Here is a 17,011-nt window from a genome sequence, read left to right as displayed (position 1 = left end):
TATTTATCCTGAGTGACTTTTATTGATTGTTGTTTTCTTTTGTTTGTATTTTTTATATCATTTCAGTTGTTGTTTTTGTATTTTTAAACAATACCCAACGGCTTTTACCAAACTTGAAGTACTCAAGAAAAGCTATTTATTTTGCTACAATTTATATGTGTTACAGCATTACATTTAATGCCAAAAAGTATTTTTTATTTTTACTGAAGTGCTTTTCTTTGGGCTACAGTCACCTTCACATTCAGCTCCGGTCTCATCAGAATGATGTAACATTTGGGGATGAAGATGCAGCCCAGGAGTCCAGCACTGGAGGACAAGATGGCGAAGACCTCCACAGCCACCATGTATTTCCCTTTGGTGCTGAGGTAGGCTGGGATGAAGGAGATCCAAACACTGCAGAAGACCAGCATGCTGAATGTGATATACTGAGCTTCATTGAACGTGTCTGGAAGTTTCCTGGCTAAAAATGCTAAAATAAAGCTGAACACAGCCAGACATCCCATGTAGCCAATCACAATGTAGAAAGCAGTGACAGAGCCCTCGTTACACTGTAATATTATCTTCCCCACCTCCACTTGGGTGTCATACTCTGGGAATGGTGGGGAAACGACAAACCAGAAGACACAGATCACAAGCTGCCAAGAAGAGCAGATAATCAGGAGGAAAACAGAGAATTGTTTCATCATCCACTTGTTAATACTGTTAGGTCTGGTGACATTAAAAGCCAAAACAACAGTAATTGTTTTAGCCAGAACCGAAGAAACTGCAACAGAGAAAATTGTCCCAAAAACAGCTTGTCGGAGAAGACAGGAAATCTTTGTGGGACGTCCGATGAAGAGTAGAGGACAAAGAAAGGACAGGATCAGTGAGATGAGAAGGATGAAGCTGAGGGTCCGGTTATTGGCTTTTACTATTGGAGTGTCTTTGTGTTTCACAAATATCCCAAACATGATAATAGTTCCAAAACAGAATAATAGAGCCATAAACATAAGAGAAGTTCCCAATGTATCTCCATAAGACAGGAAATCAATTGTTCTTTGTATACAGGTGTCTCTTCTCTCATTGGGCCATTGATCCTCTGGACACTTGTAACACCTTTCCATGTCTGAAAGACAAGAAAAAGTTCTCATGATTTGAGCACAGTTTCAGGAGGTGTACATTTATCTGATATCGCTATCATTTCAAAGACACAATGAGGGATTAGAGAAGAACAAGTCATAACTTGAAGTCTGATATTGTGTTATATATAGCTTGCATAGAGCTAGGGTCAGTAAATGATTTATTGCCTCATGTGATCGACAGAGATGTAGATGAATGAGACGATAGGACAATAGGATTTTTTTCCGTCTCATTCACGCTTTGATGTTTTGGGAACTCCCCAGCTTGTCTGTATATTATAAGTAAGGATACGCTTCTTTATTTTATATCAGACAAGTTTCAACCTTTTTGTTGTGGAATGACCAGAAAAGGTTGAGGTTGTGTCATGTACTGGTGACACTTTGTGGATTTCATCATCCATCCGTATGTCCTCCCTCCCTTTTGTGGGAAATTTAGCATTAGACAAAACTACTATAGCAAAAATTTTTCGGAGCATGGAGGTTATTTTTATTGAACCAGTGCTAAATGCTTATGGACTATATATAGAGTTAGGTTGCACAACTTAAAGTATTAGGGACAGAGTTCGGAGAGTCAGGATAGTTTGCAGGGAGGTATCTAGCATTCAAAATACGATGAATTCTAGAAAAATGTCCAGCTCTGGTGGTTTTCGGTTTCTTCTTGTTCCAGTATGCCAGAATTTTCTTTTAAGAGCATTGTCCCTATTCATCAGCTGAGCATCAACACCTAGGACCGGTAGGCAGTGAATCTCAAAAGTAGGGTTTTGTGAACTTTTAAATAAAACCCAGTAAATTTGCATGCACTTGTAGCTTACTGTTGTTACTTAAAGTGACACTAAACTTAGGAATCAAACCTTAAAAATATATTCAAGTGCCTTAACGATTAACAAAAATGTATCATATTTGTGTATCACTCGGCTGTAGATCCTCAAATCATCTCTGAATTGGTGCTGACACTCTCCTTCCTTCTGGAGGGGGGCTACTATTGTTCCCCATGGTCCCTGTGTGTGTTGTAAAGTAGTCACCGCTCCAAGCTTGTTCCCCTGATGGCCTACAATCTCAAGTTTAGTTGAATCATTTGTATTGAGATTGTAGTCCATCATGGGAGTGAGCTTGGAGCGGTGACTACTTTACAGCACACACAGGGACCATGGGGAACAAAGGTAGCCCCCTCCAGAAGGAAGGACAGTTTCAGCACCAATTCAGAGATGATTTGAAGATCTACGGCCGAGTGATACATTGTGATATATCACTATCACAATGGATCCCACGCATGTCTTCAGTTAAATAATAACAAAAAGTAGTCTTTGTTTATTGTAGCTGTAGAAAAAGGTAAGTTAATGGCGCTTGATCCCACTTTTAGATTTCACCCCCACAGGTTCACGTGTAATTTAATGTAATAAGGTGCAATGGACAGGAGTCAGGCAGCTCATGTTTACTGAAGGTTCTAAGAAATAAACTGGAAAACCCAAAACTGTAGCACTACACCCAAAAGAGAAGTTTAAATGTTAGGTTCATTCAACTAAAACAGTCAAAATGTTTCATACATGAAGCCTTAGCCAACACATTTCAGGAGATAGGAGAGGTCCCTTCATCACAGCTTAGAAGGTTGATAAAGGTGGCACTTGGGCTCTCAGGAAAATGAAAGGGTATAATGGATATGATGATGTAAATAAGCATGCTGCCCAGCCGATGTCAAATCCAGCTGCTGATGTGTTAGCCTAGTTTTATCAGCGTAATAGATGTAATGCGACGATAAACTTAAAACAATAACGGAATGAAGAGAAGGAGATGACTAAAAGCCAAGCAACTGGTGACTAGTGATGACCAAATCAGGAGGAATAGCTGATTTGATGGGCATAGAAATTTCTATGTAGACCTCTCTCATTTAAGGAAAATAACACAAATGAAGAACCCAGGCCATCAGAATGATATCATTCTCTTCAAGATGGATATATTGTATATTCTGGCATTAACTCATGGGAACAAAAAATAAAGAAATTGCATATTTTCTCTGCTTTTAAAACCAGCTCATCTCCCTTTAACACGCAATCTTAATCCTAAAACTTAAAGGCTGATTTTGGACGGGTATTTTTGTTGTTTTTATTTAATAGTCCCCAAGCAGCATGAAAAAAGGTAAAAAAATAAAAATCTCTCACTGCAATGCCTCTTGTGTAGTGCTATCTGACCGCAGACTCACCTACTCCGTGTCGCCCAATCCAGCCAAAAGCATCAGATCATTAAAAGGTACCAACCGTTCTTATTGGTGATCTCATTCTCCGGGCAGGGTACACAGTGGTGACAGCACGGTTGTCCTCCTTTATGTTGAAGTTTTTGGTATCCGGGGAGGCAGCTTGCGGAGCACAGAGAACGTGGAGTCTGAAGACAAAATCCAGTTAATATAATATATTTTGATTAATATTTAAGATTTTCTTTTAATAATGATCACCAATGGAACCAAGATTGACTAAATGTATAAAGAACCTTTTGGAAAGCGTTAAACCTACAAGTGAAGAACGCATGTTTCTAGTATGCATTTATACTGTCAACCATTCTATTGCTTCTTTATAAACATTTTCTAATGCTCATTACTCTTTAAGTGTCCGTTATTCTCCTCCCTTTGATACACATGATTTAAAGTAATCTCCCAAAGATCAGCCAAACAAAACCAGAGTACGTAAAATCCAAAGTTTTATTGAAGTGGATCACCTGAACAAAGCATATGGTGATGTAGTAAATGACGTGAGCAATGATAGGTGTTGGGTAAAGAAGTTTAAAAAGGGAGAAACTGAAATTGTTGACAAGGCTTTGAATGGTGGCATTTGAGATCTCCTCGTCCAAAGAAATTAAAATCTGCCAGAACAGAGCAAAAAGTCACGTTGAACGTGTTCTCTGATAACCAAGCTATCATTGTCATGGACCTTTTGGACAGCAGGCACAACAGTCCAACCTACATTGGTACACTTTGAAAGCTGAAGTAAGTTATCAGGAAGAGAAAAAAAGAGTGCTCTGTGGATTTTATCCAAACTGGATTAGAGGTCTGAGTAACATGATGGTGCAAATACATTGAATGTGATGGGAACAATGTGGAAGGGTAACTCTAAGTAGAGGAGTTTATAGTCTGACTCTATGTATGTTCATTGTTTCCATCTCTGCGTAAGAAATATCCTATATCTCAACAGGCATTACACTTTGCTACCTCCTCGGTTATAGGTCCTTAGCCCACATAATAGATGATACAACACAAGTTAGGCTCAACATTCTTAATATTAAAAAAAGGCATTTAAAGGAAAATTTCTGGATACCTGAGAGAACTTTGGACTCCACTGAATTGCACTCTCATTAAGTTTGAGTTTCACTCCTTTCCCGTAATTGTAAAAATATCCAACAGTAATAATTGATAAGGATGTATTAGGTGTAAATACGATGTTTAACAGATCAAACCTGGGTGAGACTTTTCCATCATTAAACTGTATCTCCTCTCCTCCTTTAGTTGTAATGTGCGCTCTCCTCAGATACCTGTTCATCTGAAAATAGGAATCGATACAAATTCAGTTCTCACCTTCCTTCTCCTCCCCACTGCTCTCCTTTTCCTTTGCTTCTTTGCAATCTTTCTTTCCTTTTCCTTTCATTTTACTTTAATTCTAGAAAAGTCATTTAACAAAGAAAATTAAGGTAAATTTTCCTAACTGACCAATCTTTCCCTTTGCAGATTGTCATCTTTCACTACATCAGCTACCAATACACTAACACAATGGCTGCCCCGAGCACGCCCATTTTATAGTTAGGGGGTTGGCTTATCCAAAAGCCCCCTATTGACTGTTTTAAGCCTGCTAGATATTCAGTGGCATGCAGTGCATTATGGTTTTGAAAAAATTCTCCTGGGTGAATCTGCAAATAAATTTGCCAGAACCTCTAACCCATGGCAGTGGTGAACCCCAACTTCATTCTTAGTGCTGAGCACGTTTGATAACTAACAGGGCTATTCACAAACGGATAAAGAGTTTGGAGAAGGCTGGAGAAGTGAACAATCTAGGACAACATAGCTGAACTGGAAAGTGAGCTGAATTTTGGCCTAGTCTGTTCACTTCTCCGGCCTTCTCCATACCCATGACTCCAAAACATCCAAAAAAGGTTTTACTTTTCAAGTTAACCTGAGACGTGTGTCATAATGGTGTGGCCATTAAAACAAAACTCCACTAAGGGCTTGTTCACATCAAGTCCGGAGCAGATGCAGAGCAGAACATTTTCAGAATGCATCAAAAATGCATCCAATGTATTCTAATGGTATTTTGGGCTCTAGCTCACACCAGTTCTGGAATTGAAACGCATCTAAAATGCATTAACAACCTGTTCAAACGCATATGCATGCTTGTGCAGAAACGTGTGCAGATCTGCTCCGGACTTGGTGTGAGCAAGCCTCAATGGTGTTCCTTGTCAGTCATAATCATCATAATTTGTGTGTAATCTCATCGGGGGAGATTTTATGATAGGAAATAAACAATTCTGTGTCAACAGGTGGCATGGAGACCCAACGCTTCTACGCAAAGATGAAGCATAGAAAACTTTTTATTATCAAGCAGTTGAAATGTGTGAAGACTCCTGTTTATTACACATTTGCTGACTGCTATTTTGTTTATCTGTGTTCTAATTCAGATCTTAGTGCTTTGACTTTCCTGTGTTTAGTTGCCTTCTGTCACAATCCCATAATACTTACTTTCCTTGTCGCACTCCTTACCGAATATCCCTTGTAATGGTGGGGTGCTCGCAGTGACTGCGGATGGCGCTGCAAATATCAGCAATCATGTAGAGAAGTCACCAGCACACCAAAATAGGACAGCACAAATGTTCCTTTATTGAAGATTTCTTGTCATACATGCATGTAACACTGTATTAAGGGTTGAAGTAATTAAAACATCCGGGGATGCAGAACAACTATTTGCCATAACAGACAATACGTACAGGGCTAAATGCATGACAATATATGAACATTTTGCTATCCTAAAAGTATGTTGGTGAGCTGGTGACATCTCTACACAATCCCATAATAGTCACACTGGACTCGGAACTGTGTCTGTTATGTTGGGATATATATGGCAATGAAACCTGAACATATTACACCATTTTGTTTAAATCTCAGAAGTTATTATTGTGTTTTAGTGGTGTGATCACATAGGTTTGGTGGTAGATCCTTCTCCTCATTTTTGTTAGTACGTCATCCAGCATCTGAAGCTTCTGCACTCAAAAAGTACCGGTCTGCATCTAAAGTGCAATGGTTGCTTACTTGCAAAATTTAGACGGCCTGAGCTGTAACCAAAAGGCTGCACTTAATGTTCAGTATACTGTATGTAAAGCTGGACTGTCAGAGAGTGAAGACAACTTCGAGGAAATGCTGGTCAGAGACTGTGGAAAAGCTACAGGTTTGTTTGAAGAATAGAGAAATGATTTAGAAGACAGAGAGAGACTGGAGACGTGTTATATGAGGCTAGTAGAGATTATACAAGCCAATAGTTCCATTCGCTCTGCAGATTGCTGGAGATTAAAGACCACTCACAAGTACCAAATGGTCACATGTGTCCCTCAGGTTACAGGTTGAGTACCAGGGCTATAGTTGAACAGTTCCAATCCACCAATCCTGAAAACTACATATCTGGAATCACTAGGAAGTAGATGGACTCTTTAACAAGGGCAAAAATATGCATATTTAGGGGTTCAGCATTATTAAAAATAAAATGCCTTTTTCTGCAATATAAACCTCTAATCTAGAGCTGTCCCATGCAGTACTTTCTTTAAACAACTGGATATTACCAGTCTTCTGAGTTGAATTATGGCCGGCCTCAAATCAACCCATTTACTCTGAGCCCAGGCTGTCATGGACCTGCCCTATCATCATGCCATCTTAGATTCAGAATATCACTGCACTGAATGGTGCTCACACTCTAAGGGACTGATTTATCAATGTTCGCATGGCACTACCACCACTAGATGGCACTGAGGAGCATAGGATTACAAAGTTTTTAAAAATTCACATTCTGTCTTATGTTACCCGAGCATATTACTTGTACCTGCCATAGGTGGCAATTTTGGGTTCTAGTCTCAATGACCTTATTGTGTAAATATACATCATGTAGGGCGTATGCCAGGGCATAAACTGCAGAGAACACGCTGAAAGTGTAGCGAAAATTTTCCACATCATAACTAGAGGGATCCACAGAACGGAAACTATAAGACTCTCTGCATGCTTTATCATAAGACACTTTCTCAATAGATTCAGGCACACAAGAGAATTCATCTCTCCATACATCGAGAATCATGGGGTTATCAGGATATTTCTCAGGGTTGATATCAAGAAGATAATCCTTCAGTCCCGGAATGTTCCCTCTGTGTAAATCGACCAGCAGAGAACCATTAAGAACAGTAACATACTCTTGGTTATTATATATCTGGAAAGCTCCAAACAATACAAAGATCTTCCTTGAGGCTGAAATATCGCTCATGGCATGGATTAGATTGCCAGCCTTTGCATTACCATACAGTATTACAATGCTGCAGGTTGACATTGAAAGGCTGCGATAAGCTTTTTCAATTCTCTCAATATAATAATGGTCAGTTAGAGTGACAGCAAACTCAACACAAATCTTGTTTTGTATCAGAAGAGTTTTCAGCTCTGTATTGACCTTCTGACCGTCCTCATCATCTGAAGACACAATGCCCACCCAATTCCAGCCAAAATGCTTCAATAAGAGGATGATGGCTATAAATTGATCCTTCACATCAGGGACTGTGCTATAGAATGAGGGAAACTGGAACTTACTATCGAAGCTTGGATTCATTGCACCATAGCTGATCTGCAATAAAAAAAACTCAAATATAATTCAAAGTCATCAAAGCAACTCTCTGGGCAAAATGACTCCTCTTAGACTAGGCACAAACAGTTGCTGGTTCTTGGTGACTGACCACTCAGGAACCATCATTGTCACCTGGTGGTGGAGAGAGTTCTCACTGTGTGTAAACTCTGACTAGATTGACTTAAAGATTACACAGGGCTTCCTCTCTTCATTCCCAGGGACAGGGGAGAAAAAGGTAGATGAGTATGTAACATTAGGGTTGGGGGGGAATTAGATTGGACCTGTTGCTTTTCTCTGCATGGAAAGTATGGGTTCATGTTCATGTTTAACTAATATAAATGAAAAATCACAATGCAACCTTTTAGAATATTCAGTCCATTGTTCTAGACCTTTTTGTGATTTAAAATCACAAAATAAAATGTATGTTATTCACATTACCCAGAAGGGAAACTACCGCCGGTGCAGCCGGTGCCGCAGTCCCGGGGCCCAGGGCTGTGAGGGGCCCGCTGAGTGGTGGTGAGGGGGCGTCGGGCAGTTACAAGCAGGTTGTGTGGCAAACACAACATAGGCCGCTAATAGGGCAGCTCTGGGGCCTCGGGCGTGAGGACCCAGCGAGCAGCTGCCGCCTGACATTGCAGAGGGAGACCCACGGCAGGTTTGACTGCTCTGTAAATTTTTTTACTTTTCACATCTTCTACCCCCTCCCCGTGCTTCCTCCAGCTGTGTGAATTGACACCAGCCAGGAGGTCGTTATCAGACAGTTTAGGAGAGGTGACTTGCCATGTTAGAACATGGAATGGAACAAACCTGTACAAGAAAGTTTAAAGTACAACTGTGTTCTGTTCTGTGTTCTAATACATCCCATCACAAGCATATCACCCCCTGCTTCATCCACATCTGCCCCCCCCTGCACCATCCACATCTGCCCCTATGTCCTCCACATCTGCCTCCTGCTCTGTCCTCCACATCTGCCTCCTGCTCTGTCCTCCACATCTGCCTCCTGCTCTGTCCTCCACATCTGCCTCCTGCTCTGTCCTCCACATCTGCCTCCTGCTCTGTCCTCCACATCTGCCTCCTGCTCTGTCCTCCACATCTGCCTCCTGCTCTGTCCTCCACATCTGCCCTGCTCCATCCACATCTGCCCCCCTACTCCATCCTCCACATCTGCCCCATCCTCCATATGGGGGTCCAGTGAGATCCACTCCCGGGCCCCCATACCTCCCCCCAGAGTGAAAGGGGGGTGAGAAAAAATCTTGCACCAGGGCCCTTTGTTCCTTAGGTCCACCACTGACAGTACCTGAGGATATTGGTAGACCCCCGTCAGTGCCGCTGATGCCATAGATGAGGAAATGGTCCTGTGACCTATGAACCCAAACACTTTACTCTTCTGATGACAATCATAGTTTGGAATTGGATCATCTGACCCGGATAAGACATCCAGAACACTCTGTATAGCTTCATGTTCCCTGTTACACGTATCATAAACCTGGAATCCCAACGTGATGTTCGGCAGCAGGTCTGTTCTGTTGTTAATTTCCTCTATGGCAAATATGAAGACCAGAAGATGTCTCAGATACTTGTGAGGATATCTGAAGAGAGACAATGAATCTTGCTTTGTATGCAACAAAAATCTATAATACACTCTTCTATAAGTATTTAAGCAAACCTTATGATTCCTAAAACAAAATTGAAAATGGAGGCAAAACATGTGCCACCAGCCTAAGGATCAACTTTTTCCTAGCTGCATCTTATCAAAAATGATGTGAGCAAGATAAAGAGTACAATAAAATAATATTTGTTACACTGTACACTGACAGCTTGGCAACATTATACTTCGGCACAAAGCATGTTTGGATAAAGTGTGGATGCTTCCAGCTGAGTTACACAAATGTACCCCGAACTGTGTTTGACTGGAAGAGAAGAAGTATAGAAGAACAAGGGGCTGGTTTTAAAATGTCATCTTTTCCAAACCCATTTTTTTAATGGCGGGTGGAGGTGACACTGAACTGTCATTTCTTGGTGTCACTTCAATGGCAACCCCTCTTTCTTGATAATGATGGATGATCATGGTGTTTTGTTGAAATGGCAAGCAAGGCATAAGCGTAAAATTAAAGTTTTTTTGGCTGAAACCATAAAGCCTAAGAAATGACCAAGACTGCAGAAGATGTATATTTTCTGTCACTGTGACCAGAAAAGTTATACATGTGAAATAAGATGGTTTACTTTTCAGTTGGAATTTTGGAAAAAATAAATTAAATCTGAACTTTTCTACTATTAGTCCCAAGCAAAAGAAACTGAGGACTCATGTGTGTCTATGCCACACCAGCTAATCGCTAGGAGTTTCATGGCCAGTGGTGCATGCAATTGGATTGCCATGTGACAAGGGCAGTCTGCCCCTAGGCTTGGCCTCGGGGTGGCATGTACAATGTTGGAGAAGCTGACTAGGCCTCAAGCCTGGAGGAGGCCCCATGTGGACCCAGGTGGGGTCTAGAATTGTCTGGGGAAGAGAACCAGAGAAGACTTATGACCAGGAGCTGATATGGACCTCAGGAACAAGTCTGGTGTCTCTCCCATGGAAGATCTCATGCACATCCCTATTCAGCTGTTGCTCTATTGCCCAGTGTCAGACTGTTCTCCTAATGATTCTGCACTGTGGAAGCCTGAAGGGATTGGTGAGTCTGGAGTCTGTTCTATTTTTGCTATGAATTTCTGAAGCCCTACACCCTCTCTTCCAGGTATGGTGTTCAGCAAAAAAGGATTTAGAAAGGCAGTTAAACTGAATGGCGCCCAATTTATTGATCACAGGTCCCTTCACTGGCAGAGGCCCCTGAGAATGAAATGTCGGCCCTCCCTGCCCTTTTGGGGTCCACCTCATGCCTCTGGGGGTCAGGGGGTGATACACTAATATACTTTTGTAATTGAGGTCTGGTATATATGCCATATAATAGATATGGTGTGGGCTGAGTTGTGCCAATGAGCTAATGTGTCCTGAGGTGTGCCAGTGGCCACGCTTTTAGGTACGCCTAAAAGGGGGCAAAAATATACAGATAGATTAGCATACAACAGGTAATTTGAGTAACATAACGATGAATACAGAATGAGTCATATTACATGGCTAAGTCGATGAATACCAATGCACTTTATCGAAGTGTTAGGTAAGAAGTGAATAGCAAGAGGACCACTGATGTACTTGTTTTAACAAGGTCAGAAGAGCATGATAAGAAGCTGCAGTGGCGGATTTTATCCAACAAGCAATGTCCATAATTTAGAGGGACCGTAACCTATGTCTTCTACTCATAAGTGAGCATAACTGCTGAAATTCAGGGAGTAATTAATGTGCCAAGACCTTCACCAGGTATTAGCATAGTGGAGCTGGACCTCAACACTTATCGTTGGGTATAAGAACACCGTCTAAGGGATAATCTAATATGGACGGAGTTGTGCTGATGAGCTAACGTGGCCTGAGGTGAGTCCGTGGCCTCGTTCTTTACGTACACCTAAAATGGGGCAAAAATAAAACAGATAGATTAGAATTTAACAGAGTTAATTTGAGTAACATAGCAATACATCCAGAATAAGTCGCACTATGTAACTGAGCAGTTGAACACTAATGTCGTCTTTATCTGAGGGAGAGGTAGGACGTGAATAGCATGAAGAACGCCGATGTACTTGGTATTTTAATCAGGCCAAAAGAACATGATAAAGCTACAGAGGCTACATTTATCTGACAACCAAGGTCCATAATTGAGAGGGACTACCAACTAGGTCTTCCACCCATCAGTGAGCATAACTGCTGAAATCCAGGGAGTAATTAATGTGAACCGTGCCAGACATTAGTATGGCGGAGCTGTATCACAAGATTAAATGGCAAACTTCACAAAATCAGATCTTGCTTATATGCAGTTGAAATCGCTGAGACCAATCTTTGCCAACCTAAGTGCATGTAATATAAAAGTACAGCTGACAGTAACTAAATGTGGCTGCTATTGTGAATGCAGCTTCTCCAGCACAGAGTTGGTGCAATGTGGAGTTAGGAATATCTTATTATAGTATAACCATGACAGAAACACACACTTGACTAGAGCAAGACTAACTGGACGTTACAATTACACACATGCAACTTTAGTTGCACTGACAGAGGACTGAAAAGCAGTCACAAGACAGACGCAGACATTGATACATCAGCTACATCATGTGAGGACTGGCACAGGTTAAAGAAGACACCTCCCTATCTAAAACATACAGAAAACATACAGACTTAGACGTGGACACTTGATACGATAACATAAGAAAACTACTACAAGTGTTACTAAAATACTGCGGCTATAGACCTAGCGGTCATAAATTAAATTTAGTCCCAAGTGATGGGTCTCATGAAACTTGCTCGGGCAGACTGCACAAAACTTACAACTAGAGAAGACAAACAAACCTAGAAATGGGTATTGAGGAAAAGGGGCCCACAACCAACGAATAGGAACACAACATGAGGTATCGGGTGCCTGAGTAAGGGCACTTGACCTCGGACAAGGCCTTGGAACCCGAGAGAGATGTACCTGGGAGTGAGCCAGGGGAAGCCACAACATGAGGCCTCGGGTGCCTGAGCGAGGGCACTACAACTTGCCTAAGGCCTGGGTGCCTGGAAGCAAGACACGGGAAACACAACATGAGGCATCGGGTGTCTGAGTGAGGGCACTTGACCTCGGACAAGGCCTTGGAACCCGAGAGAGATGTACCTGGGAGTGAGCCAGGGGAAGCCACAACATGAGGCCTCGGGTGCCTGAGCGAGAGCACTACACCTTGCTCAAGGCCTGGGTACCTAGAAGCAAGACAGGGGAAACACAACATGAGGCATCGGGTGCCTGAGGGAGGGCACATGAGCTTGGACAAGGCCTTGGAACCTGAGAGAGATGTACCTGTGAGTGAGCCGGTGGAAGCCACAACATGAGGCCTCGGGTGCCTGAGCGAGGGCACTACACCTTGCCCAAGGCCTGGGTACCTGGAAGCAAGACAGGGGAAACACAACATGAGGCATCGGGTGCCTGAGTGAGGGCACTGGACCTCGGACAAGGCCTTGGAACCCGAGAGATGTACCTGTGAGTGAGCCAGTGGAAGCCACAACATGAGGCCTCGGGTGCCTGAGCGAGGGCACTACACCTTGCCCAAGGCCTGGGTACCTGGAAGCAAGACAGGGGAAACACAACATGAGGCATCAGGTGCCTGAGTGAGGGCACTGGACCTCGGACAAGGCCTTGGAACCCGAGAGAGATGTACCTGGGAGTGAGCCAGAGGAAGCCACAACATGAGGCCTTGTGTGCCTGAGTGAGGGCACTACACCTTGCCCAAGGCCTGGATACCTGTAAGTGAGATAGGGGAAACACAACATGAGGCAACGGGCATCTTAGTGAGTAGTGATGGGCTCGGACGTGTTTGCAGCTCCACGTGCCGAGCCCGCCAGGAGGCTGACAGCGCCAATCACAGGTACTGAAACATTATCCCGACACGCAGCTGCAGAGATCGGGATATGTCTCAGTACCTGTGATTGGCGCTGTGGCGCTGTCAGCTTCCTGGCGGGCTCGGCACGTGGAGCTGCGAACACGCCCGAGCCCATCACTATTAGTGAGGGCACTACGCCTTAGACAAGAGCTCTATACGCTTAGAAAAGAAATGTACCTTTAATAATTTCAACAAAACTTATATCAAATATGCAAAATTTCAGCATGGCATCATACATGGCAGGATTGCATGGCATCATACATGGCAGGATTGCATGGCATCATACATGGCAGGATAGACAGAATGCATTGCACCTTATGTAGCATAACAACACAATGCATGGCATGTCATAGTACCGGATGCCAATAAACTGTTTCTTTTTTTTTTAAACACGTGCATTTTGCCAAAAGTTTAATTGCAGCCTTATTAACTCTATCAAGGTTGAGTGGCAACCAAAATACCATCGCATAACTATAACGTTGCAAATCTTGGACAGAATAATGTATACTTCTGGCTGATGAAGGATAAAAAGGAGTCGCAAATTAAAAAGCAAAACTCAAGTCATAATGTGAGAAATATCATACAGGTCAAGTGATTATGAAACATATGTTCCACAATAGAAAAATATGGATAGATCTGTGAATGAGTGCATATTAAGTAAAAACTCTAAAGGTGCCCAGACACTCTACAACCATCTGCAGATTCTTGTCTACGATTGCGTTTGTCAGAAACGCGCACACTGCCCGTTCAGCATTGCAGTCATCGCAAGTACGATCTGCCTGTCCAAGATGGGCAGATCGTACGTTTTTTTAATTACTTTACAACCCTCGCAAGACAAAAGTCTTGCAAGGGTTGTATAGTATATGGGCACCTTTAGGATACCTGAACTGTAAAAAGGCACCTTACCTGAAATTGATTACTTGCTGAAACCATGCAATCATGGGTTATTCCTACCTAAGATGGATAGGAGCAAAGTGCAATACGAATGAGTATAGAAGAGATTGATTAAGCTGCTGCATGCTGAAAACAGACCCATGCAGCGTGACCTGACCCCTGACCCAGAAGTGGAATACAGCTTCCTCTTTGCCAACAGACAAACGCTTCCCCTACACGTCAGGCAGGAAAGGGAAGAGGAGGAGTTTAAATAGCCATAATCCCTTCCCACAAATACAGGTTATTAAATTAACCTTCATACCTATCTTTAATTTTGATTGCAAATAGAGTATTAAGTTCAGAGGTACAAACATCAGATATCACCAAAGGATTCGTATAAAAGCACCAAGATAGGGGGGCAAACTCCATGTATAACATTTCATCATGACATAAGGAAATGTTGTAAATATTTTCCCTCAGTATCTAGTGAACAAGAGATGAAGTAGACGCAATTAAGGAATTAATAAGCTGTGGGACCTTAACAAGGAAAGGAGGGGAAGGATAATGAAGAGAAGGGACAGGGGACAAGGTAAGGAAGAACAAGTATCTTAAGGCAGTAGGTCTCGTCACTTAAAGCTACCATCTCAATAGGAATTGCAGTGGAAGCATTATATAGTATATCTGAGAACAGGGTCAAGGACCTGAGTCTTGCAAATATTAATACTTATAGGCATAGTGAACACACTGCTCAAATCCAAGCAGTATGTGGCCAGCTGCATCAGTCTCTTGCAGTCTCTGTACTTCAGAGTACATCAATATGAAAAGGTCGCTTCAATATCTTGTTAAACGCTTTGTTCCCATCTTTTACAACTGAGGACTGCACAAGGATGTGTCATGTGGGAGGAGCCGGGACTTTCCATGAATCCAAATTACTTACTGTATACATTTGTCCACTTCCTGATTTTTCGAGCTAAAGGAAGGTGATGGACTACGGCTTCCAGACGATGATATTTCTAAGATTCCTCCAACAATCATATCACCTTCTCTAGTATTGTAACGGGGTCTGTCATAGATCATCTCCAAATGACATGCCGGTGTCCTCACATCATCTGCCTCATTAACTTTCATGGCCGGCAGAACACACATAAGCAAAATACAGTTTGATATTTTCTTGTACATTTTGATCTGGAAATCAGGAGAAAAATAGAGAAACCTAAAAACTCAAGGGGATTTTTTTGCAACTTTTGCATCAATATATAATCTTAGCTCGATGTGTAAAAGTTCAAAGACCTTCTTTGTATACTTTGTGAATATACAGTATATGCATACATTGTTCAGTGCATACTCAGGATCTACTTCACAGCATTACACTATGACTGTACTTTACTTCTCCTTCTCACAATAGGAGTAAGCCAACACCCTGAAAACAATGTCCTCCCTGTGTGGCCAATAAATCAGCCAATGCTTGGAAGTTTGTTGAAGCAAGCCGGAAATCTGGGTGTTGAAGAATGTCTAGTCAAACCATTGTCAGGGCCGCCTGTGTCCTAGCAGGCAATGGTACTGTGCAACCCACATAGGATGTTAGGATGATAGCAGCTGGGCCACACAGCATCAAAGGTTGTTATGGTGCACCCACCTACATCCTAGCAGCCAATGATGCTGTGTGGATCACCACCGGTCAGCCAATGATGGTGTGCAGACCACACAGACACAGACAGGTTTGGCGGGTGGGTGAGATGGTCAAATCACTCATTCAGTGAACTGCAAACTAACTCATGGTTTACACAAATGTAAAGCTCATTATTACAAACTGATTGTCACACTGTCCTGGTATCCATGCTGGATTTTTCCTTTTGTCCAGTTTCCATGTTAGATTTTTCCCTCTGCCCTAAGTGCTTGGCTGTCAGCCTATGGGGATTACCAGGGCTGCAGCCAATCTTCTCACTTCGTGGCTGCTCGAGAATTTTTCAGATCTTCGGACCGGAGCGAGCGGCAGAGACAGAGGTAAGTAAAAGCCTTTTTGGTGACTTTTAAAAAAATGTTTTTGCATATATCTGCTGCTTGCTATCAGTAAATACATGGAAAAAAACAGAGGGTTTGATGTCACCTTAAGGTCCAGGACCTGGCTATATATTCTGGCAGCAGTGACTGAATCACCCCAGATAGCAAGCAATTGTGCTGCAAGTTTGAAAATGACTTGCTAAACTCTTGCAGACTTGCCAAGCTTCACAATTTTGTTGCACAATTACATCAAGTCTGCATTGCAAGTCTCCAGACCAGCGAGCTTGCAGAGCTCTTGCTAAGACCTGCATGACTCTTGCTGTAGACTTGCCAAGCAAATTTGCTACAAATTCAAAAAGTGTCGCCTAGAACTTGTGCTGCGAGTGTTCTGCAAGTCTACAACTTGCCAGGAACGTGTGCAGCAAGTTAACAAAATTACAATTTCACCCTGACACAAGTTTGTGGCAAGTTATCCTTGATATCTGGGACAAGACTGACTGAGGAGAACTACACATCTTTTGGCAGGTTAATAGTTTATATATTGTATATGTGTTTCATATACAAACATCAGATATTACCAAAGGATTCGTATAAAAGCACCAAGATGGTGGGGCAAGCGCCATGTATAACATATCATCATGACATAAGGAAATGTTGTAAACATTTTCCCTCAGTATCTAG

At 42.3% G+C, this 17,011-nt stretch overlaps 1 protein-coding gene across 1 annotated transcript; it reads right to left on the bottom strand.

Moving 5' to 3' along the window:
* Window positions 1-200: 200 nt before the first annotated feature.
* Window positions 201-15,457, bottom strand: LOC108801804 (vomeronasal type-2 receptor 26-like). Its single transcript, XM_018573714.1, has 9 exons — window positions 15,267-15,457; window positions 12,877-12,959; window positions 12,760-12,779; window positions 11,420-11,460; window positions 9,261-9,552; window positions 7,181-7,963; window positions 4,421-4,642; window positions 3,371-3,494; window positions 201-1,105 (listed from the first exon to the last, which is right to left on the bottom strand). The coding sequence occupies exons 1-9, from the start codon at window positions 15,455-15,457 to the stop codon at window positions 201-203; spliced, it is 2,661 nt and encodes an 886-aa protein (XP_018429216.1).
* Window positions 15,458-17,011: the final 1,554 nt, after the last annotated feature.

Source organism: Nanorana parkeri, unplaced genomic scaffold (assembly GCF_000935625.1).
Source record: "Nanorana parkeri isolate BGI_ZX_2015 unplaced genomic scaffold, ASM93562v1 scaffold2502, whole genome shotgun sequence".
Classification (NCBI taxonomy): domain Eukaryota; kingdom Metazoa; phylum Chordata; class Amphibia; order Anura; family Dicroglossidae; genus Nanorana; species Nanorana parkeri.
This window is presented reverse-complemented; position numbering and strand designations above follow the sequence as displayed.